This window comes from Phalaenopsis equestris, unplaced genomic scaffold, assembly GCF_001263595.1.
Source record: "Phalaenopsis equestris unplaced genomic scaffold, ASM126359v1 Scaffold000050, whole genome shotgun sequence".
In the NCBI taxonomy this organism is placed as follows: domain Eukaryota; kingdom Viridiplantae; phylum Streptophyta; class Magnoliopsida; order Asparagales; family Orchidaceae; genus Phalaenopsis; species Phalaenopsis equestris.
The window spans coordinates 754279-782105 of record NW_018164492.1 but is presented as its reverse complement, the minus strand read 5'-3'; the positions used below and the strand labels follow the sequence as shown (position 1 = coordinate 782105).

The window sequence follows — 27827 nt, the reverse complement described above, 5'->3', positions numbered from 1 at the left end:
ACGTAATACATATAGAAGAAACACTTGTTTTACTAAATGACGCGGTCGTCGCGATCAAAACGCCGCCCTAAACAACCGACATTCACGGCCCCCAACAGCACTGCACAAAAACCGCTGACCCAAACGGGTTCTTAGGCAAGCAATCCTTCACAGGGTGGCTGTTTAGAAAGGGCTGAAGGTTTTTGGTTGGTTGAGTTTTAAATTTTAAAATTTGGCTGGATAGGTTGTTATTTTTAAAATTTTAGTTGGTATGTATGTGAAATCCCCCATTTTTTATTATATTAAAGAGGCCGCAGAACATTCGCAAGCGTTCCTGGACCTTCCCAGTGTTCTTTTTTTCTTCGCTAAATCCCGAGGGAAATCCTCCCGCACAACCACTTCAACCTTGCGTTAGTGTTTCTAAGCTCGCAGCTCCTTTTCCCCCTCATCCAACGAAGTCGAAAGCAGAATAGATTCTCTCCATGTTGATCCGAAAAGCAGCGGCCAGGCTTGCAAGGTCTGCCCCAGTGGCAGCGCGCCGCCGGTTATCTGTGGGATCAATTGTCGCCGGCGCTGCTCCGTCTCTCTTCTCTCCTGAGCTGGTAGTCTCTACCGCATTCCGTGGGGTAGTTCCATTTATGGCAGTTAGAGAACGTGCCTCGGCTTTGGGCTCTTTTGCAAAGACTGGTTTTCTCAGTCGTCATTACCACTCGCCCGCTCAGTCCGGTCATGGAAACCCCTCCCAGGTATCGTTTCCATGGTGGTTTATATCTTTAGGGAAATGGATGAGATCTCTCTTCTTGAGTTTTTGTTGAATTTATTTTTTTGGGCAATTAAAAAACATTTTTAAAAATTTTTTTTTCATGCCGTGGATGGTACGCCATGGAAGGTTTTCTCTTTCTTGATTCAAGTGTGAATTTTTACTGGGGAATCTTTGAAGATTTTAGATTGCTTGTAGAGGAAGAAACAAAAATTTTTCAACATTTTTTGTTTTTGTTATTTTTTTATAGTTGGCCCGTTTGACTGATTGCACGCATGCGTCATGAAAAAAGAAGCTTTCATTCCTGTTTAAATCCTGCTTTGGTTAACTAATTAAAGACGCTTATTAAAAACATTCAAGCTTAGGATCTGGTTGGTTTCCAATCAGAGGCAGAGCAGGGGTGCTGGAGTGGCCCTTGTCCCTTCCATTTGTGAAAAAAAGCTCTTTTTCTTTAAGTGTTTTTTTAGAGAACTTTTTCTTTCTGCTCACCAGATTATTGATGTTGGACAGATTAAATCCAAAACTCTTGCAACAACTTACAAATGTTTAGAGCTTTGATCTATTAACAATTAAAACCACGCCACATAAAAACAACACTGATTCGAGAGTTTTGAAAAAATAAATTGAACAAAAATACACAACAATAAAATCCAGGGAAATAGCACATAAAGAGTTAATGTGTAAAAAACCCGAGAATATAAAAAAATCATGGAGCCACATCGCACAAAAAATCCATCAGTAAAAGTAGAAATTATAGAATACAACACTCATGTTTTTCTCTTTACAACATTGAAACTTACAACAATTTTGGACGCTCAACTCTCGATCAGATGAGAAAAATCATTGAAATCCTGCTTCTCCAGTCTTTTCTTCTTCACAAGAAAGCCTCGTCGAGAAAAATACCGCATGCAAGAGAGAAAGGCATAATGGAGAAACCGTTCCGGCTTAACAACACTTACACTCGACGTAATTATTTTGCACACTCGGCTACGTACCTGAAACAAGCGAAATAGCGACATAATTATGCTCAATAGTGGTGTAGCTTGATAATGTCCTTGCTGGTGTAGCTACGCTGGCATGACATTGGTACGCCTTGTCTTTCCTGCTACTTCAAGCTTTTGGGTGCTTCTTCAGGCTCAACTTCTCAAAAATCTTTCACTTGGAGATTGATATTACCCAACACTTGTCCTCTAGATTTGTTCCTCAATCTGTATCATCTGCATAGTGACGTACCATTGTGTGGCTCATCTCTGATCTCAACCTTCCCGGACTCCAATTGAAGCTAAACATAGCTCCAGTTGCTCGATAGTCACCACCATAGTCAATATATATGCATGATTCTGAGCTTTATGCATCTTCTCCAAGAATAATTGCAAAATTTCTAGGAGAGCGAATAAAATGATGTCTAAGCTGAAAATAATTTATCCTCACATGAAAAATAATGTTCTTAATAAGATGAATAATACCCATACTATCACTATGAAGCCTTCCAATCCCCCATTCCTTGCTTAGTTCTGCCATAAAGCCCCGTAGCCAAATCATCTTATTGCTAGCCTCGTTGATAGTAATGTAATTAACTTCATAGTTGAAAATGTAATAATCTTCTGTAGCTTAGAAACCTAACTCAACGCTATGTCTCCAAAGTGAAGGTATACGTTGCTATACTTCTTCTACCATCTAAATCTCCCGCCATATCTGAATCTTCAAATTTTTGTTGATTGATCCCAACACTTCCAAAGGAAAGTGTCATGTTGACTGTTCCTCTTAAATACCTGAGAATTCACTTTATGTTCTTCCAATGATACCTGTTTAGATTGCCGCCTACTTACCCCATGTCCTTGTACATCTTCATTTCATTGATTGTCATATCCTTGCCCTTGATGAACATCTGGTGTTAATAGTCCCGAAATTTATACCCAAATTCATTCGAGCCCTACCCAATGAAAATGCACTGGACAGATTTTTAATCAAGTTTACTTCTGGACCTTGCATCAACATGTACATATGTAGAATAACCAAATACTTTCAAGTGAGATAGATTTATCTCTTTGTCACTCCAGTATTTTAGATAAGCCTTTCTTTAAAGGTACCGACAGACTACAATTTATCAGATGACATATAATGTTTAATGCTTTTACCCAGAATTGTCTTAACAAGCTTACATGCAACCTTATATTTCTAGCACCTTCCATTATGGTTTTATTTATATGCTCAACTACATCATTTTGTTGTGCTGTCCTTAGAATAATCAAAGGTTCTTAATAAGCCACCATTACTATGAGCCCAAAATTTCTACCAAAACCCTAATATTTCATCATAATCATTTCCACAATCATTTCCCTCTCATTTTTATCATTTCTCAATAATTTCTAGTGTTGGTTGTTGGCCATCTCTGTTAACACCTATTTTGTTTCCCCGACCACTTATGACCACCAATGCACCCTTATTATCTGGTAACAATTTACCCCCACTTTCTCTTAGGCTTCTTTGGTATCAATTTTATGTTTTGTTTTTGAATAGGACACGATGGCCAAAAAACATTCATGCAACTGACCCCACTTAGTGAGATAAAGGCTTATTGTTGCTGTTGTTGTTATTTTTTCCTTTATTTTAAAAAAAAATATGTCTGTCTAATTTGTTTTAATATTTATTTTTTGTTTCTAAAAACAAATAAACATGTTTTTGAAAATACTCAAAATATTTTTTTAGGTATTTTGTGTGTTTTAAAAAACAACTATATATTAATCAAACATACTAAATACATTTTGTTGCAAATCTAAACATAAACAAAATAAAATAAAAGCAAAAAAAATAGAAAAAAAAGAAAAGTGATCCAAACGACCCTTTTTAAAAAATTAAATTTAAAATTCAAACCTCAAAATATGTCGAACTAAACAATCATCATCATCTCCATCAGTCCTATCTTTACAATTTAAAAATTATAAACAACACATCAACCAAAACCACTGCCTTAATTGCTTTGCCTGAATTAAAACTAATCCAATCCTGATTGAAAAATGAACTTAACTACTCTTAAGCCTACCCAACATAAATCCTCATGCAATTTAAAGTTGAATCAATTCAATACTGATCCAATAAAACTAGTCCTGAGTCTTATCTCATTCAACTTTATCCAACTCGATAGTTTAAGCCACTTATTGGTTTGCTCGAGTGCTCCATATGGCTTTGCTTTGAGTTCTGCTACAAATCAATGGTTTTATGATTTCCTATGTTGAGTTTGTGCCCCTTCGTCCTCATTTTTGGTTAGTGTAATGACATCTTTATTTTTGGCTATACTGTGTAGTATCATTTAAACAAGGGTTCCCACATTACAGACGGATACATGTAAAGATGTTTGTTCATGAAATTAAAATTAGGTTATGATCTTGGAATATAAGTACTCTCACAGGTAACTTAATGAAATTAGTTGGTATTATGATTTTTAGAAAGATAAAAATCTTATGTATTTGCGTAGTATCATTTAAACAATGGTTCCCACATTACGGACGGATACATGTAAAGATGTTTGTTCATGAAACTAAAATTATGTTATGATCTTGGAATATAAGTACTCTCACAGGTAACTTAATGAAATTAGTTGGTATTATGATTTTTAGAAAGATAAAAATCTTATGTATTTGAGAAACTAAATGAGTTGGAGAAAGGATTAAAGAGATTGATAGCTTATGTTTTAAACTTTGGTATTCAGGTAAATCACACTAGGAATAGTGTAGGTATAATTATAGATTAGAGTTTGAAAGATCATGTTGTAAAAATTAATAGAATTGAAGATAAAATTATAGCCCTTAAGTTTGTTGTTGATACTAAGATTCTTAATATTATAAGTTTTTATGCTCTTCAAGTAGATTTAGAGATAGGCTCTAAAGAAAAATTTTGGAATGACCTCGAAGAATTAATACAAATGATACCTCTTGAATAAAGAAGTTTTATTGAAGTCTATTTAAATAGACATGTCGGTAGAGTGGTAGAAGATTTTAGAAAATTCATGGCGGCGACGGTTTTGGTGTGATTTATGAAGAAGATAGAGCCATATGAGATTTTATTTTAGCTTATAATTTTATTATTGCTAATACTTCATTCAAGGAAAGAGATAAGCATAATATTATTTATAAGAATGAATCTAATAAAACACAAATTGATTATTTTTTTCTGAGAAGAGAACGTCGAGAATGTAAAGATTATAAGACAATTTTAAGTTAGAATTTAAATACTCAACATCGATTATTAATTCTGAATTTTAAGATGAAGAGTTTTAAAATAAAAAAAATTTAGGAATCATTGTTATAGAATTATATGGAGACACCTAACCGACACAAATAAAATATGTTTATGAGTAAACTTCAAGTTTTCAAGATTTGGAATTTTCATGAAGAAGCAAATTCCATGTGGGATAAAGTAATAAACACTATTAAACAAGTGACAAAAGAGTACTTGGAGAATCAAAATAAAAATTTTCTATAAATAGAAATAGTTAGTAGTGGAATAATAATGTGCAAGAAAAGATAAAATATAAGAAGCTATATTATAAAAATCGGTTTAAATGTAAAAGCTTAGAGAACTGAGAAAAATATAAAATAACTTGTAGGGAGTCTAAGAAAATAATCTGTGATGCCAAAAATTCTGTTTTTAGTAATCTGTATAATATATTAGATACTAAAGAGGGTGAAAAATATATGTATAAACTAGCCAAACAAAGAGAAAAGAAAAGTAAAGATCTAACTCAAGTAAAATGTATTAAAAATGAAAATCAAAAAGTGCTTTTCTTAGAAAAAGATATTCAACTTAGGTGGATGAGTTATTTTGATAAACTTTTCAATGAAGTTTCTGAAAATACGATCGACCTTAGTGATCTTAATATCGTTAATAATAATAAAATGTTTATTTTTTACCATCATATTAGTAAAAAAAGAAGTTGAAGGGGCATCAAAGAAAACCAAGAAAACCAAGGGTGGAAAGTTTGTTGTGCATGATGATATCCTAATTGAAGTGTGGAAGTATTTAGGAGATTTAGGAGTTTCTTGGCTTACTGAACTCTTTAATATTATTTTAAAAACTAAAAAGATATCTGAGGAGTGGAGGAAGAGTATTTTGGTCCCTATTTTTAAGAATAAAGGGGATGCACAAGATTGTGCAAATCATAGAGGAACTAAGTTGATGTGTCATACCTTGAAATTATGGGAGTAATTGAACATATGTTAAGATGTATTACAAAGATTTCTCAAAATCAGTTTGGATTTGTGTCGGCCATGTCTACCATGGAAGCTATACATTTATGAGATTTCTCAAAATCAGTTTGGATTTATGTCGGCCATGTCTACCATGGAAGCTATACATTTATTGAGAGGTTTGACTGAGAAATATAGAGAGAATATGGAGGATCTACATATGATTTTTATTGATTTAGAACAAGCTTACAATAATGTTCCAAGAGATATCCTTTGGAGAGTTATAGAGAAGAAAGGTGCTGGTATGACTCCTATTCAAGTCATTAAAGATATGTATACTATAGCTGTTACTTGTATTCGAACAGAAGGAAGATTGACCAAATATTTTTCTATTTCAGTTGGATTACATTTGGGATCGACATTAAGCCTATATCTTTTTGCTTTAGTTATGGATGTTCTTAGTGGACATATATAGTAGGATGTACCTTGGTGTATGCTTTTCACTGATGTTATCTTTCTTGTGAATAAGACTAGAGAAGAGCTCAGGAAAAAACTTGATTTATGGAGGTCTATATTGGAGTTTAAAGGCATTCGTTTGAGTAGAACTAAAACTGAATACATGGAATATAATTTTAGTAGTAGTAGCTCTAGTGACAGAGTTACAACTATGGGTGATTATATTATTAAAATTTGTGAACACTTTAGATATCTTGGGTCTATTGTTCAAAGTGATGGTGATATAGACGGGGATGTTATTAGTAGAATTCAAGTTGGTTAGCTGAAGTGCTGAAGTGGAGGAATGCTTCAGGAGGAATGCTTCAGGCTTATTGGGTGATAGAAAAGTACCGCTTAGACTGAAAGGAAAATTTTATACGATGTTGATGAGACCTGCAATACTCTATGGCGCAGAATATTGGCCTCTAAAGGAGAAGCATAAAATTAAGTTAAGTGTTGTAATGCTTAGGTGGATGAGTGGCTTACGCTTAGAGACAAAGTGCAAAATGATTATATCCCTTGTAGGGTTGGTGTAGCTCCTGTGACAGATAAAATTAGAGGGAGTTGTCTTAGATGGTTTTGTCACAGTAAACATCACACATCTGATGATCCGGTTTGGAGAGTAGATGTTTTTGATTCGATTTATGTTAAGAAAGGCAGGGGTTGACCTAGATAGATTTGGGCTTATTGTATAAAAAATGATCTTAATTTATTAGAATTAAATGAAAATGTGGCATTCAATAGGACACAATGGAGAAAAATGATTCATATAGCCGACCTCACTTAATGGGATAAAGGCTTGTTGTTGTTGAGGAAATTGAAGAAACATGTGATATAATGATATTATTCAAACGATAATCATTGGAAACAATGAAAGAAAGAAGACAAATATGTGTTCAGTTTATGATAATGTCAAATTTGAGAATAATTATTTATTCAAGAAGTAATAAGCAAAATAAAATGTTACCGAAGAAAGAAATTGGTTGAGTGAACAAAACACGTGCTTTTAGAGAATTTCTTATTAGCACAGGCATGTATTTTTAAGAAAATATAATAAAAGAGAATTTTCTTTAAGAAAGAGAAAATATTACATTAGTTGTGCAAATTCCTTTTATAACTACTAAATGGTAACCACATGTTATAGTCTAAAGCAATTAAGTCATTTAGAGTGTGTACATTTAGTTTTACCTGTATGAGAAATTATTATTATCCTTGAACAACTACTATCTGCTCAGTTAAGTCATGTTTAGGCTACCAGTAAGATGATGTTAGTATTTTTCTTGAAAATTGGATGTTAAGAACCATCAATAGTGCTTTATTAAGATTTTAAATAGGTATAATCCTATTTAACCACGTAATAATAGAACCTACTTGTCTTGAAAACTATATTTTACATTAGCAAGGATCCATCGTTGTAACACTTTGATATCTAAATATTATTAAGATTTTAAATTAACTTTATTTGAGCAGATTAATCAGGGGGAATTCACTGAAATGGCATGGGAAGCTATTATTGGTGCTGTAGATGCTGCAAGAATGAGTAAACAACAAGTGGTGGAGACCGAGCATCTGATGAAAGCCCTTTTGGAGCAGAAAGATGGTTTGGCTCGAAGAATATTTACGAAGGCCAACATTGACAATACTACAGTTTTGCAAGCAATAGATCAATTTGTTTCTTCACAGCCGAAGGCAATTTCTATCCTTTGTATCAAGAGTAGAGTGTTAAAATATAGAGCTGCTTGAAAATGTTAAAATGTTGCTTTTTCTTGCAGATAGTTGGTGATACGAGTGGGCCAATTGTGGGACAAAATCTAGTCTCTCTTCTGGACACCTCGAAGAAGTATAAGAAGGAATTTGGTGATGCCTTCTTGTCAGTGGAACACCTTATATTAGCATCGTGCTCAGATAAGAGATTTGGGCAACAGTTATTCAAAACCCTTGGGTTGAGCGAGAAAGATTTGAAGGATGTTGTATTAGCTATACGTGGCAGTCAAAGAGTCACTGATCAGAGTATGAGATTTTAATTTGCTTATCACCTTCTGTTTTTATGTACGCATAGGGGCTGTTTTGGATCATTTTTATTTTATTTAATTTTGTTTATGTTTTTACTTGAAGTAAAATATATTTGATATATTAGAATATGTTCAGTTAATTTTAAAAGAACTTCAAATAAAAAGTTAAAACAAGGCACTAAACAAACATATTTCTAAAATAAAAGCGAAATCGAAAGTAAAAACAAAAAAAAAAAAACAGTGGAAATCTATGAGGTTTGGCCTCTTTTCCATGGTGGGCTCAGAATGACCATCCAAATAGTGATGGATTAATTGAAAACAATTTGGGAAACTCCTTGATTAGTTTTTATTATTTCCTAATTTATGTTTATTTCAGAATTATTTTTTTTTCATGTTTAGGGTAAGATTGTTGATTAGGAGGGATCAATTTTCTTATATATGTAGCCTTATGGTTGAAGATTGTTGTAAGATTGTTGATTAGGAGGGATCAAGTTTCTTATATATGTAGCCTTATGGTTGAAGATTGTTAATAAGAACTACATGAATATTCCCTCCCACGCTTTTCATGAGATTGGAGCATCGTCAAATTTATTCATCTGCGTCTGCTTTGTTCGATGTTATCTGCATTTTCAATTTTGTTTTGAAGGCTTTGTTTGCTTCGAAAGATGTCAGCGAGGCTTCGAACGGCCTCGTAGCCTTCTTCCCATGACGTCTGTGTTGATCGAATGAATCAATGTCTTTGGCGTCGTTGTCTGCATCCCAAGACGTCTTCGGCGTCGTCATCTGCATTGCTCGACAACGTCATCTGGAGCTTCGGTTGAAGCTTTCCTCGTTCCAATGAAACAAATCCTAGCTCTTCTTTAGCCTGCAAACCCTCTTTTGCGTGCTTCTACAACTACCAGAGCCCTCTTCAACAACCATCCAATAGCCGAAATCCCCACTGCAGCAGCCGAAATCCCTGTGGCCAGCCTGCAAGCCCTCCACTGCTCCTTATCATAGCCGTTGGACTCCATTCATGCAGCAAGCAACAACCAACTCCCTTATCTTGCCCTAAATATGGGTAGTGCTTATCACCAAGTATGGAATAAAGACTTCTAATTCTACTTCAGAGGTTTGTTCTGAATCAGAGATCATGAATTCTATCAAAACAATCCCTGAACTCTCTTCCTTTATCACAAAACATAATCTCAATGCTGATAACTTCCTTCAATGGTCTCAATTCTGGTTTATGTATATTTATGAAAAAAAAAAGGAACATCTCACTGGAGAGGATACATTTTTTGAGCTCACTGATCCTAATCATCACACATGGAAGATTCAATACCATATTATTATGTCTTGTCTATTCAACTCAATTACCATTGAAATAGAAGAATTTTTTGTTCTAGAAAACAACCAAAGAAATCTTAGGTTGCAAAAGAAACTTATTCTAGCACCGAGAATACTTCAAAGTTGTTTGATATCGAAACCAAACTACATGATCTTTGTCAAAGAGAGCTAAGTGCCACCCAATATTTTATCACCATGACAAAGTATCGGCTACAATTGGATATGTTTGAGACATATGCGAGGAAATGTCCACATGATTCCGTGATGTATAAATCCATCATTGCAAGAAGAAAACCATCAAATTCTAATGAGATTTAGTAACTGGATGAAGTGAGAAGGAGGATTATGAGAATAAAGCCTCTTTCATCTATCCATGAAACTTTTGCTGAAGTTAGAAGAGGAGAGTAGAAAGAAGCTTATGATAATGGAATTGGGAGTTCACTAATTGCTCAAAGCTCAGCTTTGTACTCCAATAATTCTTCCCATGACTCAAATGTTCAAGAAGAATCTCCCACATTTGACTATTGCAAGAAAATTGGGCACCTCAAAGATAAATGTTGGAAACTTCATGGAAAGCCTGCAGATTGAAAAGTTTGACATGGAAGGAAAGATCAAGAGAGCAAAGCTAATGATATTATCACATTTGAAGGGTCGATTGACCCATTCACCAAAGAATAGCTTGAAGTACTGAAAAACTCCTTAGGGGCAATTCAGAACAACACACCAGCCTCATGACATATCAAGACAATATATCCTTCTCCCATCTTGCCAATAATGTGAGATTTGGATATTGGATTATTGATTCAGAAGCTTTTGATCATATGAATGGAGACATCAATGCTCTAGTCAACTATCTAGAGGCTTCTACATCTAGACCTGTCAAACTTGCAGATAGATCGCACTTAAAAACTGCTAGAAAATGAGATAGAGCTCTCTCAGGATATTACTCTTTCCTCTGTTTTATATATTTCACAGTCGTGGGATATACTCTTTCTTATTTGGACTGTAATTTAATTTCAGTCAACAAACTTACCCATGATATAAAATGCTTTACTAAATTTCTTTCAAACATTTGTGAATTTTAGGTGGTTGATTCGGGGAAGGTGGTTGACAGTGTTGAAATGCATGAATGCCTATACTTGTTTAAGAAAAATCTCTCTAAACACACAAGTGGTCTCACCTTTATTATACTCTTTCCTATTTGGACTGTAATTTAATTTCAATCATCAAACTTACCTATGATATAAAATGCTTTACTAAATTTCTTTCAAACATTTGTGAATTTTAGGTGGTGGATTTGGGGACGGTGGTTGACAGTGTTGAAATGCATGAATGCCTATACTTGTTTAAGAAAAATCTCTCTAAACACACAAGTGGTCTCACCTTCATCTTTTCTTCAAGTTTCTGAGTCCGTTGAGTCTATGTGATGTTATTACATTGTTATCTGGGCCATCCTAATTTTAGTTATGTTGCAAATGTGCACCTCATTTATTTGCAATAAAAAATATAGTACTTATCAATGTAAGATTTGTCATCTTGCTAAACACACTAGAAATATTTATGCTATGATCCAATACAAATTCTCATATCCTTTTTCTATTATCCGAAGTGATATTTGTGGCCATTCAAAAAATAAGAACCCTAAGTTAGGCTAGATGGTTTGTTTCATTCATTGAAGATCACGCTAGAACCACTTCATTATTCTTAATGAAGGGAAATCTGAAATAACTCAAATCGTCCAAACCTTCCATGACATTATTCAAACTCAATTTCAATGCAAAATTCAGTTCCTCAAAATTGATAATGCAAAGAAATATTTGAACTCCATCATTGGGTCATACTTTTAAAAAAAAATGAAATCATCCATGTGAGTTTATCTTTTGATACCTCACAGTAAAATGAGATAGTTGAGAGAATGAACGAACATCTTCTTGAGGTATCTTATTCAATTATGATTTCCATCATGTTCTAAAATATTTTTTGGGGGAGCAGTTCTTACTACAACACACCATATCAATCAAATGCCTAGCTGTGTACTTAATTTTAAAACACCACTATTTCATGTCTTGATGGATACCTATCATCACATCAGAGCTTTCTCTTTTGTACCATTTACAATTTTTGTGTGTGTATTTTTTGTTCTTATCCATTCCCTAAACTGTACAAAATTTGACCATAAATTCATCAAATATATTTTTCTTGAGCATGTCTCCAACAAAAAGGGCTATAAGTGCTACTCACACGCTACCAAAAAATACTACAACTCCATGGATGCACACTTTTTTGAAAATCAATCATATTATCTCAAATTTGATGTTCAGGGGGAGAGTGCAAATGAACATCAATTTTGGGAAGCACTTAATGACATCTACATTGTCTCATAATCTACCCTTATTCCACCTACCCTTCTATCTCCCTAACATCACTCCATGACAAATATCCTATTTGACGATGTTCAACCAGTCTAACCTGAAGTTCATAACAAAGAATTTCATTTGTACGCAAAGAGGAAGAAAAAATTTTGAGCATGTTAAATACAGCTTGCAAAGACAAAACTGCTTAAACCAACAATTGAGTCCATATCCGAAATTTGAGATGAAGTTTAGAACTCATGAGTTAATATCATTTTCCTCTTTTGGTGCTGCTAAAAGGAAAACTGTACCAAATATTCAATTTAGGAGTGTAGCTTTTGCTAAGCTATCCACATCCCATAAATCTATTATATCTAACCTTGGAGCATGCAGATTCTCCTTTTCCTCTTCTGGTGCTGATGAAAAGTAAAGTTGTACTAAATATCCAATTCAGGAGTGTAGCTTATGCTATGCTATCCTCCTCTTATAAATCTATTGTATCTAACATTGGTAGTGTGGAGTCCATTCCTGAAGCTCTTAAAAGTTCAGAATGGAGGAAAAACAGTTGAAGAGGAGATTCAAACACTGAAGTATAGTGACACATGGATTCTCGCTAAAATTTCTCAAGATAAGAGGCCTATTGGATGCCGATGAGTATTCAACATCAAGTATAAAGCTGATGGTGGTATTGATAGATTCAAAGATAGGCTGGTTGCAAAAGGTTTCACTCAAGCCTATAGGGTTGACTATAAGGAAACTATTTGCACTAGTTGTCAAACTAAACATTATTAAATTTCTCCTCCAAGTAACAATTAACAATGAGTAGACTATAGCAACTTGATATAAAAAATGCCTTCATGAATGAGGATTTTGAAGTGCACATGGAGGTGTCACCATAACTTTAGAATGATTCTAACAAACACCTAGTATGCAAACTAAGAAGGTCTCTCTTAAGCAATCACCAAGGGTATGATTTGAAATATTTGCTAGAACTATGAGATCTAATAGATATTCTCAAGGTCAAACTGATTATACATTATTCATTGAAAACACTCAAGGAGGTAAGATTGTTGTATTGATAATATATGTGAATGATATGATTCTTATTGGTAATGATAAAATAAAAATTCTTAAAATCAAAGAAGTGCTTGCTACTGGGTTTAAAATCAAAGACCTAGGAACCATGAGATATTTCCTAAGTATGGAGCTAACAATGTTCAGGAAGGGCATTGTTATATCACAGAAGAAATGCAACCTAAATTTGTTAAAGGAGACAGAGATGATCGAATGCATAACTGCTGATACTCCAGTGTATCCCAACAAGAAACCTAATATGGGAGAAGAAGTATATTCGCGGATAAAGAAAAATGTGAAAGATTTATTGGAAAACTCATTTATTAGTCCAATACTAGGACAAATATTATATGCTTTGTCAGTATCGTAAGCCAAAATATGACTAACCCTAACGAAGAGCATTGGGAGATGGTGTAGATGATCCTGAGATTTCTCAAGGAAACTTTTGTTCATGGATTAATTTTTAAGAGAACCAGAAACAAAGAGGTAAAAGTCTACAATGATATAAGTTGGGCTGGGAAACTCACTGACAGAAGGTTTACCACAGATTATTGCTTCTATGTATGGAAAAATCCGGTACTTAGAGAAGCAATAAACAAACTATTATCTCAGGAAGCAGTGCATAATTAGAATATAGGCCACTTGTCTTTAGAATCTGTGAAGGGATATGGATTCAAAAATTGTTGAGGAAATTGTGGTGGATTTCTAATAGGCCTATATAAATGTTTTATGAAAATCAAATAATTATCAATATTCCCAAGAACCCTGTGCATTTTGACAAGACCAAACATATTGAAATTGATGGACACTTTATCTCTGAAAAAGTTAATGGATTGAATTATACAATTAAGCTGCATCCCAACACACCAACAAGTCGCTGAGGTCTTCACCAAAGTTCTTCTTTTAAGCAACTTCTTAGAGTTTAATACCAAACTTGTTCTTTACAACATCTACGACCAAGCTTGAGGGGGATTGTGAAATTAAGGAGGATCGACCTTTCCATGGCGGGGTAAGGCCAACCATTCAAGGAGTGTTGGATGGATTAATTGGAGACAATTTGGGAAACTCTTTGATTAATTTTTATTCTCTTCCTTTTTATCTTTATTTCAGAATTATTTTCTTTCCATGTTTTGGCTAGATATATTTGGTAAGATTGTAAATTAGGAGGGACTGGTTCCCCTATATATGTAGCCTTATGGTTGAAGATTAGTAATAAGAATTATGTTAATATTTTCTCCCACATTTTTCTTCATCAAGGAAAAAACTAAAGTTGATTCCAAACAAGCCTTTAATGTACTCATCAATCCGCTTAGGTGCTATTTGATCTACACTGTTACATTCCAATTAGACACTTTTCTAGTATTCCTAAATATTTCTGCATTATTAATCTATGAAATTAGAGTTGAGTCCAAACTTCTGCCTTAGTGGGAGAGGAGGAGGATTCATATAAGCAATTGTTATTAATCGCGGTAAGGTTTATGGTGGTGGTGATTATGAGAATGTTATATTTGATTGTTTATTTAATTTCTACTTTTGGCAGACATTAGAATTTATTAGATTTAGTATATTTTTCCGTTAAAATGTTGGATTACAATATGCATTTTGGTAGATGTGATTTAAAATGGCAATGTTATACTTCTTATTCCAATGCTAAATGATTTGCATGGATTTCTGTTTGTTTTTTTATTGTTTTTGTAATTTATTACTCATTTCTTACTTGCAAGATTCTTCTTTGTCTATCATTCCATATTTCATGTTGACAGAGATAGATGGTTGGATGATTTTAAGTGATGGTTGGATGATTTTAAGTGATGGTTGATGTTGGCAAGTGGTTAACGAATGTGGTTTAGGGCTTTGGTTATGGAAAACAAAAAATAAATCAATTCTCACCAAAGAAATGGGTTTTGTCATGGTCACCAAACCAAGCCTGAAGAATAAGCCACCGAGACAATTTTAAAAGAGGACAACTTCTCTAATTTGATTTCAAATCATATAATATCCATTTATTTACTTTTCACTTAGCTTATAAAGACATTACATTTCGTAAGAAAATAGAAAACAATGTAAAAGAAGAAAAATGATTATCACTAAAAGTGGACAGTTTCAAGTAAACAATGGAGTTGAATTTGCCTTCATGCTGAATCTTGGAAGCTGAATTCTTCTTTCATGAATCTTGAATTTGTAGTCTTTATGGATGGGGGCCATAATTTTTCTCATAGAATTTCTGAAAAATGCTATTTGATTTTATAAAGCCTGACTTTTGATATCTCTGTTAAAATCTTCATTCGTATGTATGGATTTTGAGGAGATTGAAAAATACTTGAGAATTGGAGACGGACTTCTCAGAAGCTCATAAAATAAATGGATTCTAAACCTTTCTTGGTCTTTGGATTCATTCATTGGCATGCATGAATTACATTTAATGACTCTTGCATTGCTTGAAGTGAAGTGGATGGTCTCATGGCCACCTTTGCATGAGAACAATACTGCACTACTTTTTCTTCACACAGCTTCTTAAACACTTTTTGCAATATAAATTAACAACTCCTGAAATTAAAATTAAATCTATTTTCTAAAATAAAGACAAGTAACACTTTAATCCTTCTATAAAGACAATTAGTAAGCTATCCACCTAATTTTGTTTTTTTACTTTCTAATTTTCCAATATTTCCACCAACTTCATATTTTATCATTACCTTGACGACGATAATTGAGTTATAATGGTTGCTTCTAGGTGGTAGATCTTTGACAGCTAAGACAATTAGTTGGATTGCAATTGCTGAGCAAGGAATGACCTATTATTTGAGCCACTTTAAATTCATTCATGTTGCAGCCTCTTCTGATTATACTAAGTATAGCATGATATCTTCATGGACACAACCGACACGTGATCTCAATCCATTAGTTGGGGTAATTAGTCAACTGTGAGATGAGATAGTCCTTTAAATACTCAGCCTAGATCAGATCTTCTATCTGTTATTTAGCTGTGATGGTACTTAATTCACCAACTTCTTTAGATTCCTTCAAGGTAGGAAGCAGCCTAGAGTTGGCAGTTTCTTTGGAGGGTGAAGATCCAAATGTATGCTGGGAAAGGAAAGAACACCACCTATCTATAGGGGAGATGATAAGTGTCGAAGGCCTACCATCAATTTTTGGATCTTCTGCTAGAAGCACACCTCCATATATTGCAAATGTTATATTTTTGTGTACTTACATTACTGGATGCACCTGTGTGGACTGTGCCATCAATGGTTGATGCTCATTCATTTTATATTGACCACTCATTAAATGTTAAAGCCTAATCTGGCTCAAGAAGTTACGTTTGAGCTTCCTTAGACCTGGATTGATAAGAAGCAAGAAGCAATGAGTCAATGAATAATAATAATAAAGTAAAATGAATTTATTTATTCAATGGAGGAAAAGATGGTGCCCGAGTGGATCATCCGTTACATGAAGGAGAAAATGGGGAGACAAAGGAGAAAGTGGGGAATAAGGAAGTCAAGGGCAACACATGAAGAGCTCATGCGTCTATTTAAGAGAAGTGACTAAGAGGGGAGATTTACTTGTGCGGAATAAGGAAGTCAAAGACAACACATGAAGAGCTCATGCGACTATTTAAGAGAAGTGACTGAGGGGGGAGATGTACTCGTGGGAACGAGACATATAATAGGGAGTTGGATTGAGCAATGCTACGTGTGAACTCTAGTGAAGCTGGAAGCAACGAAGGCATGGATTCAAGTAGGCGCAATATGCTGTCAGGGATGGTTATAGAGTTTGAAGTGTGAACTGGGGTGATTAAGTAATCAGTGAGTTTTGAAAAGTCCATAAGGAAGAAGAGGTCGAATCAAGCAGGATGATGGTGTGTGCCGGCTGTACTTCAAACTAATTTGAGCAAAGCATCAATCAGTCACACGATTGTGGGTGACGTGCTGAGTTGAGGCATGGGTGAGCAAGTTTGGCTTTTATAAGTTGGATCGAAGTGCTCAAATATATGCTATCAGTGGGAGTGATCATATCAACACTGATAGAGATGGGTAAATTTTTTTTTCTAGTCTTCTTATGTACAAATTGCAAATCCTAAACTTAGATCTTTTTTAAAAAGAGATTTTGGAAAATCCTAAATTATAATTTTGAACAATAAAATGCAATAAAAATTTAAATTAAAAACAATAAAATTAGAGGGAGATTCTCATTAATTATAAAATCTAACTATTTGTTTTCTTGCAAATAATTCAGATAATGTCGGTCAGCTGCTCAAGAAAATTTTTCTCTACAAATTCCAATCAAACTTGAATGTCTATAGAATATTAAATATAAATTGTGTCTTGTCATGAATTGTGTCATATAAAGTTTGAAGAAACCTGAACCAAATTTCATTATACTCCTATTCAACTATAACAAAAACTAGAGGATAAAGATCACTGTTTGTATTAACTCAAATAGCAGAAAATACCTTTCTTCTATATTTATTTGGTAGCAATGTTTCATCTTAGTGACAAAATGCAAAATGAATATATCCGTGATAGGGTTGGTGTAGCTCCTGTGACGGACAAAATTAGAGAAAGTCGTCTTAGATGGTTTGATCACATTAAACATCGACCATTTTGAAGATCCGATTAGGAGAGTAGTTGTTTTAGATTCGACTTACGTTAAGAAAGGCAGAGGTAGACCTAGGAAGGCTTGGGCGTATTGTATAAAAAATGATCTTAATTTATTAGAATTAAATGAAAATATGACACTAAATAGGACGCAATGGAGAAAAAGGATTCATGTAGCGACCTCACATAGTGGGATTAAGGCTTTGTTGTTGTTGTTGTTGTAATGTTTCATCTAACCTTAGCAAGGACTGACAGTGAGCACATTCAGCTATTGATGGTCCAAATCTCCTGAAGATATGCCTAAAACAATTCAATTGACCAACCTGAATTTTTATGCTGATTCTTGCACTACTGAATATATTTCCCTTGTTAGTCTGTATTAGGATTGATACATTTCTGTACAATTCTTGAATATGGTTCTAATAAAAATTTTCCATGCATCCCAACCTTTCATTTATGAGATCTTGAATTTGAATTCTACGCGATCTATAATTTCTTTTGACTTTCAATCAAATTGCTAGCGAATATTAGGCAAGAAAAAATAATAAATAAACTAAAGAGGAGCACTGTTTATGCCCTTTTGTAAAATGGGATGAGTGCACGTGTGCAAGATGGCTATATCTGAAATTTGGATACTAAGACTTTTTCTATTAGGTGCGTGCAACCTCAAATGACAAGGTTTAGATGGGTGATCATTCTAAGCACAAATAACTGTGTATTGACTCTTATTTAAGTAGATTATCTTATACTCTAAGTTATTTCTAATCTCCCCAACATATAATATAAATTGGAGTTCTAACATACTAGGAATGAATATATTTTTCTGCAAATCATCCGTTAAGGTCTTCCTCATATGACATTACATTTGTGATTCATTAAAGTCAGCACATTTGTTCCACTCTTTTTCCGTACGACAATATTACATATAATCATTTATAGATATTGTGTCCACACTATTTAAATTAATGAATGCTTGAATTTGCATTAAGTCTTGACTTGAGAGTAATCGATCTTCTAGTTTTGTCATAATCTCAATTTTTAAGAAATTATCACCATCATTAAAATCTCCATTGGATTATTTTTCAATTGTTTTATAACCATTATTAATTGGGTGAAAGAGATTGTCAACTTCTGTCCTATCATTATATTGCTAAAATGCTATACTAGCTTTATTCGTACCAACAGGATGTGCTGGCTTGCTATAAAATTAGCAGATATTGAGTTAAAAAAGTGTATATAATATTAGATATGTATTATTGAAATTTAATTAATACTTCTGTAAGCCTTACTGAAACATCTGTATATAAGTTCTTTAGATAGTTGATGTTGATCAATATCAGAAGATGTAATACCTCGTTGAGTTGCAACATTAATATCAATATATTTACTACCAATAAATGGAACTGCATCAACGCATACAACTAAAGGTTTATTGCATGTCAATAATTGTAAAATAACTCTGCTAACTTTATCATCGCCAAAATGTATCTCTATGTATCCATGGGCCTGAGAAGATTGACAGATCAAATTTACAATGGCTATGGCAATACTAAAATTTAAAGTCTGAACTATTATACTATTGAAGTTTGCAAATACTCTCTATTGAAATTTGGAGTGATCAACTTTTTCTGTTCATATATTTGGGAATAAATTCCTCTAAAATCGTTTACTCCTCATCATATCATAGAATCAAAGCTGCAACTTCTTTATTCAATTTATATTTCTATTCTGTTTAGAAAAAAAAAAAAGATTAGTTTCAGAAAAAAAATATTTGAACTAACTTTTGTATTTATTATATTAACTAGCATCAAATGCTTGTCCGTAAACCTAACGATTGGGTTTATGAATAATTACTGGTGCCTTTTGGCTCATACAAATGCACTTGATACTTCTGTGTACCTTTAATTTGATGTTCACTAATCATTATATTCTCAGCCACTGCATGTACTTTATTGGGTCAGAAGTTAGATGCAAATTTTTTCTTTTTTCTTATTAATTTATCCTAGATCATCACAAATTAATTATATCGTTGGTTCTTTCTAAATCTCTTTCTTCTCATAATATATATTTCATAGATTTATTTGTAAGTTTTGGGTTGGATACAATAGTCCTAGGTTTTCTTTGCTGATTTTTTTTTACATTTTAATTTTTATACTACACTAAATAATGCTCATATGTGACCATGTAATTGTGTCTAATAGGCATTTCATGGTTCATATTTTAAAGAGTTTTGATGCTAATTGTCTGTTAGATCTTATCCATATCCATTTTTGGGCAATGAATTTGTGATGCCATATGATCTTCTAGCCATAAAATTAGCTCATCTCTACACAGTATTTGAAATAGTGAAGTGCCAAAATAGTTCCCTGACTGTTTGCATGGGGCCATTTTAGTCCTTGATCTATAAAATTTAGCTTCCAAATTTAAATTGTGGTTGAAATAATTTGCAGCCCATATTAAAATTTGGGGGTTAAACTGACACTTGACTCTGAGACTAAAATGACCCCATTTAAAGAGTTAGGGGATTATTTCAACACTTTCTCATTTTTGAAATATTATTTTATTTGCCATATCTTATCTTCTAAAACTTTTGTAACACACCTAAATTGGCAGGCATTTCCAAGCATGATTTGTGCTATTTATGTTACCTTTTTTTTTTTCTCGTACCACTCGTACCATAGGTTTGTATGTTGTCTTATTTTCATATCTTGGCTTACACTAAATTTTTGTTTTAGATCCCGAGGGAAAGTATCAAGCACTAGAAAAGTATGGTAATGACTTGACGGAACTCGCAAGGCGTGGCAAACTAGATCCTGTCATAGGCCGCGATGACGAAATTCGACGCTGTATCCAGATACTTTGTAGGAGAACAAAAAACAATCCTGTGATTATCGGCGAGCCGGGGGTTGGAAAGACTGCTATTGCTGAAGGGTACTTTCCCTGAAGTTTATTTGATTTATTGTCGCTGAAAAATAATATTGTTAATTTGGACCTATCTTTTTCATGTACCCTATTTCTATCTGAGATGCAAATGAGATTTCCTAAAGTTAGCATGATTTGCATTCATTTTTCTTTTAATCATTTTGACGACATTGCTATCTAGTATTTGGCTAAATGTTTTTTGGAAATTTTGTTTTTTTTTTGTTTTGTTTCTACGGGACTGCAATACTTTTGAGTCCTGATTTTTACTGTTGTTGTTCTACAGATTAGCTCAAAGAATTCTTCGCGGAGATGTCCCCGAACCCTTGATGAATAGAAAGGTAATAAACTTTTTCTGTTTGAATCGCTTTCCTGTCTTAGAACTCAACCTTAAATATGCTGTGATAGTAGCCCTATCGTACACTGATAGCCAGTATAACAATGATTATATCTTGTCTACAGAAAAGACGTTTTCTGGCATTCTACTTAATCAACTAAAGCTTCTTTTGCTTTAGCTAAATCTGAGATTTTACAATCCAAACAAATTTGTGTCAATAATATCAGGTTACCTTTGATTTTTGTTCAATTGGCTCGTTTCTTAATGTGTGCCGCTTATAAATCTTATTCATAAAGGAACCTAATGTAAAATAAGTGGAACTGCTAGATTTAGAGAGGGAATGCAAGTTTGATATACTTGTTTTCTTAAAATAGATAGATTTTTTCATCTTTATTAGTCTTTTCACCCATCCATTGTTGTCTAATGTGCTTGTACTTTGATGCCACATTTAGTTTTTCTGGAAAATAGAAATATGCATACTTTCTTTCTTTTTTTCTTTATTATACGTTTAAAGTTGAGTAGCACAGTGTGATGGCGACCCTCATGCAACTTATTTGGTGGCTGTTATGATTCTCTTGTGTTCGGTGATCCTTATTTTTTCTTTATTATGTAGCTGGCTTTGGTGATCCTCTCTCACCTTTTATGTGGATTAAAGAATCTTCGCCTATCATTGGGCTTTTGGTGGCTCTGGTGATTGATGTTTCATTGTAAATTTTTTTTTTTCTGTTTATTCTATAACTGGTGAATCGGGAGTATCATGCGGCATTGTGATTATATTCTAAAGAAGATAGAGGCATTTATGTACATACCACACATCTTATATATTTACATATCTAACTTAAACTTTTATATTTACATACATAACACTAAAATCTTTGACATCATATAACAATACTACCATCACTAACTTTTGAAGGACATCTTTTTGAAGAGAATTGATTTGGATAGGAATAATTCTATTTTGATTGTATTATTCATATGTAGGGTACATATTTATAGAGAAAATATTCTCTCTTAATTTACAAACTTATCCAGCATATCTAACTTACATTTGGAAAGGAAGTCATTTTGAAATAAAAATAAAATAACATAGAATAGGAAGGGAATAAGCTAATCAAGGGTTTTCTAAGCTGCCCCAATCAAATTCTCCACAAATTCTTCTCAGATTTCCACACTCCCCCTCAAGCTGGATCGTAGATGTTGTAGAGACCAAGATTGATATTGAACTTGGAGATGGTGCTTAAAGGAAGAGCTTTGGTGAAGACATCAATAACTTGATATGTCGTGATGTAGCTTAGTTGTATAATTTTCCCATTAACCTTTTCAGAGATGAATTGTCTATCAACTTCAATATGCTTGATCCTGTCGTAATGCACAAGTTTCTTGGTAATACTGATAGCTGTTTGACTGTTACAAATAATCATTTTAGTTCTTTTGGAGGTACATCCCAGTTTCTTTAATAATTTTTGAATTCAGACCCCTTTACAGATTTCTAAGGAGAGTGCCCTATATTTCGATTCTGCACTGCTTGTAGAAACAATATCTTGCTTCTTACTTCTCCATGTCACTAGATTTCCCCATACATAGGAGCAGTAACCAGTGACGAACCTTCTGTTAGTAAGTTTCACAGCCCAACTATCATCAGCATAAGTTTTCATCTCTCTGCTCCTGGTTTTCTCAAAGATTAATACATAAACAGGAGTCTTCTTGAGAAATTTCATTTGGGCTCTGTATGTGTTGGCTCACAATACGGACAAAGTATGTAATCTCTGGCCTTTTATGTGATAGGTATATCAATTTACCTGTAACTCTTTGATATATTCCCTTATTCACAAAGAGGCTTTCTTCTCCCCTTTTTGATTTATGGTTGAGATCCATTGGAGTATCAACACTTACAATCCAATCATCTCTATTTCTTTTAGTAGGTCTATGATGTATTTTCTCTATGATATAACGATGCGTTTCTTGGACTTTGCTACCTCCATGCATAGAAAATATCTCATGGTTTCTGGGTCATTGATTTCAAACTTCATGACAAGCACTTCTTTGATCCTGAGAATATCTTTTTCATCATCAACTGAAAGAATCATATTATTCACATATACTATCAAATCAACAATTTTGGCTTTCTGAGTGTATTTTACAAACAAAGTATGATCAGCTTGACTTGAGAATATGCACTATATCTCATAGTTTTAGCAAATCTTTCAAGGGTGATCAGCTTGACATTCTCACACTCTCTCTCCCTTCTTCTCCCTTTGTCACTTTTGCTCTCTCACTCTACTCTCTTTATCTTGTTTCCTCCAACTCTTCTCTCACTCTCCCACTTTCCCACTCTCACTCTTACCCTCCCTCACAATTCTCTCACCTCTGTTTCTCCTTCTCTCATGATTTCTCTCTCACTCTCATTTTCTCTCAGCTATCCATATAGAGATTGTCTGAGTTTCCATACTAGGTGTTTGTTGAAATCATTCTCAAGTCCTGGTTGTATCCATATTTTTATATCAAGTTGATATAGTTCTCATTCCTTGTTAACTGTAATTGGACGGAGAATTCCGATCGTGTTAAGTTTGACAATTGGTGCGAAGGTTTTCTGATAGTCCATCCCATAGGCTTGAATGAAACTTTTTACAATAAGTCTGACTATGAATCTCTCAATACCCTCATTAGCTTTATATTTGATGTTGAACACCTATGTGCACCCAACCGAATTTTTATCCTAAGGGAGTTTAGTAAGAATTCATGCACCCTTCAACAACATTTTCCAATCTGAATTTTAAGAGCTTCATGAATAGATTTAGGAATCCAAATACTATCAATGTTAGAAAAGGAAAAATTGTTGGAAGAGGATAGCTTTTCATAAGCTATATACTTTTGAATTAAATATCCAATACAACTTTTCTTGTCACCAGCATTAGGAGAGTACGGGGATAACTCTTGAGTAGTCGACTCCTTACCCGAAATTTCAGGTGAATGCTTACTTGAGTTTTGATCGGAATAATTATGTCCCTTGCAAGTCGTCTTCCACTTACTTTTCTTCCTCCTCGTGTACTCAAAGTTCTTTGTTTTGGACTTTATGTTGGGTTGATTTTCTTCCTCCTCGTGTACTTAAAGTTCTTTGTTTTGGACTTTATGTTGGGTTGATTGCGTTGGGCATCCTCAACCAGGATAGGAGGGCTAGGTGGAGTAGGTGGTGTGGCCGTGTAGGTGTCATCAAGTGCATCCCAAAATTGTTGTTCATTTGCACTCTCCCCATAAACATCAGATTTGGGATAATATAACTAATTTTCAAAAAAATGTGTCATCCATGGAGTTGTATTTTTTGGTAACAGTTGAGTGTCACTTATACTCTTTTTTATCAGTGGCATACTTAAGAAAAATACACTTGATAGCTTTATGTCAAGTTTTGTGCGATTTTAGGAATGGACATGAACAAATGATACAACCCAAAAATTTTAAGTGGTATAGTAGAAGAGAAAGCTTTGATGTGAGTGTGGGTAACCATCAGAACACGAAGACCCGTTTTGAAGTTAATTGCTCGACTAGGCCTTCGATTGATAATATATGTTGCAGTAAGAACTGCTTCCTCCCATAGATATTTTGAAACTTGATGGGACATTATGATTACGGGAGATACCTCAAGGAGATGTTTGTTTCTTCTCTCAGCTGTAATATTTTGTTGCGGGTTCTTAATATAGAACTTCAATGGATGAATTCCTTTTTTTAAAGATAGGACTCAATGATGAAATTAAAATATTTCTTTGCATTATTAATTTTTAAGATCTGAATTTTGTATTGTAATTAAGTTTGAATCATTTTATGGAAGGTTTGAAAGATTTGAGTTGTTTCGAATTTCTTCTTAATTAGGAATATCCAAGTAGTTTTAGTGTGATCGTCAATAAATGGGATAAAACATTTTGCCCCACTTAGGGCTTTCACCTTTGAAGGTCCCCAAATATTACTGTGGATGATGAGGCATGAGACAACTATTTCTAGTGTGTTTGATAAGTTGACAAATCTCACATTGATAAGAACCAGGGTTTTATAGATAAGGAAATGAGTATATAATTTTGCGACTTAATTAAAAACATGACCTGCTTTTCAACATTATAGTGTCAACAGACTCGGAAATTTATGACCAAAATGGAGGTGAGATCATTTGTATATTTAGAGAGATTTTCGTTTAGCGGGTATAAGCTTTTTGATGCATTTAGCTCTGCCAATTACCATCCCCAAATTCATCATCTAAAATTTATAAGAATGTGTAAGGAATTTAGTTATACATTTGATATCATTAGTAAACTTATTGATTGCAGTTCAACTATGGAACATATAAAACAAATGAAAGAGTAAATTCCCGAGAGAGCTTTATGTCACATTTTCCAACAATTTTTGATAAATTCCCGAGAGAGCTTTATGTCACATTTTCCAATAATTTTTGATTGTGATCCATGTGCAAGTCTGGCCAATCTAGATATAGAAGTCTATTGATAGTTGACTAGAGTATTGATGTCTCCGGTCATATGTTCATAGGCTTTTGAATTTATGATCTAAGTTCTAAATCTCTTATTATTGGCAAGATGGGAGATTGATATATTACCTCGGTATATCACGAGGTTGGCGGGCAGAATTCTTGTGGCTCCTCTGTTTGCTCGGAAAAGAGCTTCCTAAGGTTGTGTAGGATGCAACTTGCGGCTGCTCTACTTAGGGCTGGATTTTCTGCTAACATATGTAAGTTGTGATGCTCTGCTTTGGAAGACAGCAGAGAGAGGACGGTTGTTGTGGTGGAAGAGGGAAGGCCTGTAGGCTGGCTGACGACTGCAGGGAGGATTACGATGTTGGAAAGCTATGGGAGGAAATTCCTGCCGCTAGTTTCAATTGCTTGAGTAGATTTCCTGAGTCGGCCTGGCAGGAAGGAGGTCCAACTGCAGGAGGGAAGTTCGGCTCTGGCAGGATGGAGAGCTGGCTACTGGAGAAAAACATGCAGTAAAGCCTATTGGGAAGAACAACGAAGAAAGGAGGCTGTAGGAATGGTTCACAGTCAGGGGCATTTGGGTGGCCGACAAAATTCTTGAAGTTCCTCTGTTTGTTTGGGAAGGAGTTTCCTGCGGTTGCGCAGGATGCAACTTGCGGCTGCTCAACTTAGGGCTGGAGTTTCCTGAAAACAGATGTAAGTTGGGCTACTTTACTTTGGAAGACCATAGAGAGAGGACGCCTGGGACGTCTGGAAGCTGCAGGGATTAACACCTATAGGGAAAAGTCTGCAGGGAAGAGCTTGCAGTGGGATAGCCTTCAGCCTATAGTAGGGAGGGATCCAGTAAGCCTGTAGCAGGATATGGCTGCAAGAAAGAGTTCCGGTAGGGAGATTCCGGTTGGAGGGCCTGCATGGACAAGATCTGGAAGGAAATTATGATGGTTGTTGGAGGGTTCCAATGGATGGAAGCTAGGGTTTGTTCCCAGGCTTTGATACCCTATAGAGAAATGATTTGGAGAGAAATAATTCTCTTGATTGTATTATTCACATGTAGGTATATATATTGTATTATTCACATGTAGGTATATATATATATATATATATATATGCAGTTGGCCGGTCATCTGCTTGTAAGTTGTAAGTCTCATTTGGTCTGTGGTTCAATTCTCTCTGAGTGTAGGGTTTGGTATTCGAATTTTTAGGCGCATGAGGGATGGTCTGGGCTCGTATAATAGCCTCCAACCATTCCTTTCTAAGAATATATGCACACACATACACACACTATATATATATATATATCAGAAGTCACATTCAATGTGTTAGAAGTAATATATATATCGATGGACGGAGTCGTCTCCTTTGTCGAAACCCTGCCCTAGCCTCTGCTACATGTACTCCACGCTCATAGAAGAAGGGGGAGTGTGCTCCTCTGTTTTGTTGTCTGTTTTGTCGACGAGTTGTAGGGCCGATCGGGATCGTGATCCGCCTATTTCCGCGGGTTCGACGACCTGATCGGGCTACGCCTGTGCTGCTTGCGTTTTTGTTTTCGACCAGTACACGCCTTTCTTCCGTCCTGCGCTTGTTTTCACTGGTTCGATGACCCGATCGAGCTACACCCGTGCTGCGTCGTTGCTGTTTGCATTTACACGGGTTGAAGGATCGTCGTTATGACGCTTCCTTATTCTTTGGTTGATTCAGACAAAGCTTCTTTCGCCCACGCGGTTGGTAATCATCTTGCGGAATCTACTATTGTCTTCCCCTCAAGCTACTAGGAATGTCGTGATGGTACGAGCGATTGCCCTTTTCTTAAGAAGATAAGCAACAAGAGTGGGAAAACAATAATATTTCTCTCATTCAGAAATTTCAACCCTAACTGAGAAATTCAAGTTCGCTCTTATTGGGAAATTTCAGTGAGGGCACCCACTTATGGAAGTTATAAAAAAGAGTGTTGACGATCTCAAACTTGTAGGCAAGTGGAAAGTAAGACTTTTGAATGGGAGATATATATTGATTCAGTTAACCCTAGTTGAAGACTATGTTCGAATGTTCTCTAAAAAATATCTCAATATTGCAGGCAAATCAATGAAGTTACTCAAGCGGTCTCCTGATTTTGACCCAAATCATGAGTCTCCTACTGTTCCAGTATGGATTAGTTTACGTGGTCTCAAGTTGCATTTCTTTAATCATCAGTTTCTTTATTCTATTAGAGCTATTCTTGGATATCCTATGAAGGTAGATATGCCCACCTTTAACCTAACCAGGCCTTCTGTGGCCAGAATACTTGTGGAAAGATATATTACCTTATCTGATTTT

General features: G+C 34.6%; 1 protein-coding gene across 1 annotated transcript in view; it reads left to right on the top strand.

Moving 5' to 3' along the window:
• Window positions 1-289: 289 nt before the first annotated feature.
• Window positions 290-27827, top strand: part of LOC110019126 (chaperone protein ClpB3, mitochondrial-like) — a 43367-nt gene continuing 15829 nt past the window's right edge. Inside the window, exons 1-5 of the mRNA XM_020716702.1 lie at window positions 290-725; window positions 7891-8109; window positions 8193-8430; window positions 20520-20715; window positions 20990-21044. Of these exons, the coding sequence (XP_020572361.1) occupies window positions 462-725; window positions 7891-8109; window positions 8193-8430; window positions 20520-20715; window positions 20990-21044 (972 nt within the window). The 5' untranslated portion in view covers window positions 290-461. The remainder of the gene's footprint in view (window positions 726-7890; window positions 8110-8192; window positions 8431-20519; window positions 20716-20989; window positions 21045-27827) is intronic.